This window comes from Poecilia formosa, unplaced genomic scaffold (genome assembly GCF_000485575.1).
Source record: "Poecilia formosa unplaced genomic scaffold, Poecilia_formosa-5.1.2 Scaffold171, whole genome shotgun sequence".
Classification (NCBI taxonomy): domain Eukaryota; kingdom Metazoa; phylum Chordata; class Actinopteri; order Cyprinodontiformes; family Poeciliidae; genus Poecilia; species Poecilia formosa.
Window position 1 is genome coordinate 1,116,082 of NW_006800110.1, and position 5,364 is coordinate 1,121,445.

At 37.5% G+C, this 5,364-nt stretch overlaps 1 protein-coding gene across 1 annotated transcript in view; it reads left to right on the forward strand.

Annotated features, from left to right (window-relative positions):
• Nucleotides 1–6: 6 nt before the first annotated feature.
• Nucleotides 7–5,364, forward strand: part of LOC103146948 (protein NLRC3-like) — a 9,587-nt gene continuing 4,229 nt past the window's right edge. The window contains exon 1 of the mRNA XM_016677991.1: nt 7–560. Coding sequence (XP_016533477.1) covers nt 40–560 — 521 coding nt within the window. The 5' untranslated portion in view covers nt 7–39. The remainder of the gene's footprint in view (nt 561–5,364) is intronic.

The window sequence follows — 5,364 nt, forward strand, 5'->3', positions numbered from 1 at the left end:
GTTCACCTGAGCATCCAGGAGTTTCTGGCTGCAGTTTACATGTTCCACTGTTTCACCATCAGGAATACAGAGGTGGTGAAGAAGTTCCTGGGAGAAAAATACAGTGAAACATCTCTGGAGGACTTCATAGAGAAAGTCATGTATAAATCCCTCAGCAGTAAAAATGGCCACCTGGATCTGTTTGTCCGCTTCCTTCATGGTCTCACTCTGGAGTCCAACCAGAGTCTGTTAGGAGGCCTGCTGGGTCAGACAGAGATCAGTCCAGAAACCATCCAGAAAATCATCAACAATCTGAAGGAGATGAACTCTGATAAAATCTCTCCTGACAGAAGCATCAACATCCTCCACTGTCTGGTGGAGATGAACGACCTCTCAGTGTTTCAGGAGATCCAGCAGCTCCTGGAATCAGGGAATGAACTATCAGAGATCCAGTGTTCAACTCTGGCCTTCATGCTGCAGATGTCAGAGGTTCTGGATGAGTTGGACCTGGAGAAGTACAACACATCAGAATGGGGCCGACAGAGACTGGTTCCAGCTGTGAGGAACTGCAGAAAGGCTCGGTGAGTCCAGACCAGTGATGGCTTAGTGACTTTGGAAAAGTAACTTTAATCAGATTACTGATTACTCCTTGAAAAAGTAACTTAGTTATATTACTGATTACCTGATTTGGAAAGTAACTAAGTTACATTAAAAGTAATTTTTTTAGTTACTTTCAGCAGCTGCTAACAACAACGCTCCCCCACCTGTGAAAATTATATTAAGCTGGGGGTGCTGTGGTGGCGCAGAGGCAAAGCACGACCCACACATTGAGGTCTTGGTCCTCGTGGTGATGGTCACAGGTTCAATTCCTGGCCTGGCGACATTTGCCACATGTCTTCCCCCTCTCTCATTACCCTGTTTCCTGTCTAACTACCTTCATATAAAGGGCACTAGAGCCAACAAAATCTTAAAAAAATATACATATTAAGCTTTGCCAGAACTTAATTCCAAGTTAATTTATAATAGTAACATCAACAATGTGTCTCCACTTATAAGGTTGAACTGAAGGGCAGATTGTTTAATGGTTACAACTGCACAAAAAAACTGTATTAATCTTGTGTGTTCCTCTATTGTCTGTAAGCTCTAAATCAGTGGTTCTTAACCTGGGTTCAATCGAACCCCAGGGGTTCGATGAGTCGGTCTCAGAGGTTTGGCGTCGTGATGACGCCCCGCTTTGCCATCACTTGCTGTAGAGGATCACGTTACATTGCTGAGCCAATCAGAGCTGTGGAGGAGCACTGATTGATGGCGCTCCGCTCTCAGCATGGATTTGAACATGTGTCTTTAATTACTTCAGTAAAGCTCACCGTTTTTACCAAATTCTGTCGTCTTAATCTGCTTCTTAGTCACATCTTTCTGGGGTTGCTACTGCCTCTAGTGGCGTGGGGGTGGTAACACAGCTAATAATTACAGAGGAATAAGAAGGGTTCGGTGAATGCCCATATGAAACTGGGGGGTTCGGTACCTCAAAAAAGGTTAAGAACCACTGCTCTAAATAGTATTTTAGCCCCCCCCCCCAACCCCTCTCTGCCCCAACCTCCAGGTTCTGTGTTACGGCCCTGTGTTTGCCGTCATAGTGCAGCACACAGCACCTTCTGTACACATTCATGACACTTATCTTAATATTAATGATAATAATGGCGTTTATAACTTTACAGACTCGTTCATTCATGGCTGTTTTCACGTTTATTGCGCTGTTCATATTATCAATCAATCAATCAATCAATCAATCAATCAATCAATCAATCAATCAATCAATCAATCAATCAATCAATCAATCAATCAATCATTCACTTTATTTTGGTAAATTGTCCACATTAAACACAGAAAACAACAAAAACTAACAATAAAGAAACCCATAATTTACCAAAAAAGGAATAGGCTTATTCTTGCCTACCCTATTTTATACCAAACAACCTACCAAGATATCTTCACGATACATATATAAATCTACATAACAGCATAAGATGTTATCATTTTACATTTTAGAGCTCTTTTGAAGCTCACCAAGAAAGGACATAACTTAAAATCATCATTCAATTCATTGCATAGTTTCACACCAATAACTGAAACACATCTAGACTTTATCTGGCTCTTCTCTTTTGCACATTCAAATATAAACAAACCTCGCAAATTATATTTATTCTCTTATATTTATTCTAATTATATTTATTTAAATAATTTCTGAATACCAGAAGGAAGACTTTTGTTCAATGCTTTATACATTTTTCCAGCATTTTTATATAAACAATATCTTTACATTTTAATGCTTTTCTTTGAATGAAGAGTTTATCAGTTGGTTCACAGTATCCCACCTTATTAATAAGCCTTATAGCTTTTTTTTGCAACTTAAATAATATATCAATATTTGTTTTACTTGCATTTCCCCAGATTTCTGAACAATAAGGCAAATAAGGCATAACCAAAAAGGAATATATAATATGCAAGCCTTTAACATTTACTAAATCTTTTATTTTAAACAATATTCCAATAGTTTTTGGAACTTTATTTTTAATGTATTCTATGTGAGGCTTCCAACTAAGTTTATTGTCTATAATAATTCCTAAAAATTTTGTCTCATAAACTCTTTCAATTTCAACTCCATTTATGCATAACTTTACATTATTATGGACCCAATTACCAGAGAATACCATGAATTTAGTTTTTCCTTCATTTAATGACAACTTATTATAATCAAACCATGTTTTCAACTCGGCTAATTCTTTTTCTTCTGTTTTTATTATTCCATCCATATTTTTTCCAGAAAAAAAGACATTTGTATCGTCAGCAAACATTATAAACTTCAAAATATTGGATACTGCAAAAATATAATTTAAGTAAAGTATAAATAATTTAGGTCCTCGGACTGAGGCTTGAGGAAGACCACATTTCACCACTTTTATGGACTGGAAAAACCTTTGCTATTTTCATTTTGTCAGGAAAAGTTCCAGTTAAAAATGATCTGTTACAAATATAAGTGAGAGGTTTAGTAATACTATAAATGACCTCTTTCACGATAGCCATGTCAATATCATTACAATCTTTGGATTTCTTATTTTAAATTTTTTTAACTACGTCTATTACATCACTTTCACTCACTATTCCCAGAAACATTGTATTAATATTATCAATATTATCAAATGTATAAATATGTCTTCATCTCTAGCCTTTGGCAATTCATTAAATTAGGACCAATATTAGCAAAGTACTTATTAAAGACTTCAACAATATCCTCTGTTTTTTCCACAGTAGTGTTATGTTTAATACATATTGGAAAATCTCTATCTTTATTTTTAATAATACTATTAATTGTATTCCAAGTACCCCTAATATCGTTACAATATTTTTGCAGTAGCCTATAATAATAATTCTGTTTTTGCTTCCTTAGCACTTATTTTTATATATTTTATATTTTTCTTCTTTTTCCTTAGTTGGGCACTTAATAAAATCTGTACATAACTTGTTTTTCTTTTTACATCCATCCATCCATCCATCCATCCATCCATCCATCCATCCATTTTCTTCCTCTTATCTGGGGTCGGGTCGCGGGGGCAGCAGCTTCAGAAGGGAACCCCACGGCGTTCCCAGGCCAGCTGAGAGACATCGTCCCTCCTGCATGTCCTAGGTCTTCCCCAGGGCCTCCTCCTGGTGGGACATGAACACCTCACCAGGGAGGCGTCCAGGAGGCATCCTTACCAGATGCCCGAGCCTCAACTGGCTCCTCTCGATGTGGAGGAGCAGCGGCTCTACTCTGAGTCCCTCCCGGATGACCGAGCTTCTCTCTCTAAGGGAGAGCCCAGCCACCCTGCGGAGGAAACCCATTTCGACCGCTTGTATCCGGGACCTCGTTCTTTCGGTCATGACCATAGATGAGGGTGGGAACGTAGATCGACCGGTAAATCGAGAGCTTCGCTTTTCGACTCAGTTCTCTCTTCACCACGATGGACCGGTACAGCACCCGCTTTACGGCAGACGCTGCCCCAATCCGCCTGTCAATCTCCCGCTTCCTTCTTCCCTCATTCGTGAACAAGATCCCCAGATACTTAAACTCCTCCACTTGAGGCAGGACGACCCCCCTGACCCGGAGAAGGCACTCTACCCTTTTCCGGCTCAAGACCCTTTTTCTTGTTTTTTTTCTTTTTACATGCTTTCTCCAAACTCTTTGTCATCCAAGGAGTCAATCTATTTTTGGATGTTTGTTTATATTCTTTAAGGGGACAATATTCCATCAAGTTATCAACTGAAAATGTCATGTTAGCAATAACCATACATCTCAATCCAGACCTAACGGACAGTGCAACACCACCTCCCTTTTTGTTTAACCTTTTATGACTAAACATTTCATATCCATCTAAACCATCCAGCAGGTCATTTCTCTCAGTAATCCAAGTTTCTGAGATTGCTACCACACTAAATTTCTCATCAAATGTTTGAATTTGATGAGAAATTTAGATTTTTATCTGAGAAAAATTGCTGTGCATACTCCTACTATTAAAGTGAATTAATGAAAAGGCCTCTGATCCCACATTAATACTGTCTTCAGAATAATATTCACAATGCTGTTTAATATTATAACTGAAATTGGTCCGTATTAATGTCAACGCCCTCGGATTCTATTGGCTCTGACGGTTCGAAAGACATGTCAATCATCCAAATTGGCCAATGGGTTCCCGGGAAAATGCCCAGCGTAATTTTGAATGTCTGAATGGAGAACTGCATGATTTTACTGGCAGAGCGCATTGTTATTGTAATGTAATTGTGAGATTTATTAGTTTTTTCTTGTGATCATATCATTTTGACAAATTAGTTTTCATTGCTATTTGCATTTTCATTGTTATATAAATGTATTTGAAATGTTATTGTGAGTAAATCTGTTCCATTTTCAGATTATTGCAGTTTATCTACTTTTTCTCTTTTTATGAATGAATGCAATGTGGATTTTTCAAAGGAACCCCCCAAAACAATTGTTATTAGATGTAATTACTTATCTATGACAAGTAATCATTTATTCTATAAGAATAAATTACAGAACCTGCAGAAAAAACCTGAGAAAGTTCAAATGGCACAAAATGTGCCAAAATGGCAAATTGGAAGGTCCGCCTAGATTTTTATCAAGTAGTACCTCTCTAGAACTCATATGATTAATTTTTTTAATGAAACTTGGCACAGTAAAAGGTCAGATTGTGTAGTGTTGTTTACTACATGTTTTAGATTTCATCTGCATGCTTTGAAAGGAATGTTCATATATTGAACTGTATTTTTTTTAGGCGGAAGTAGATATTTTGCTTAATTTCTGCTGTGTATCATATTAATTCACTTTCCTCA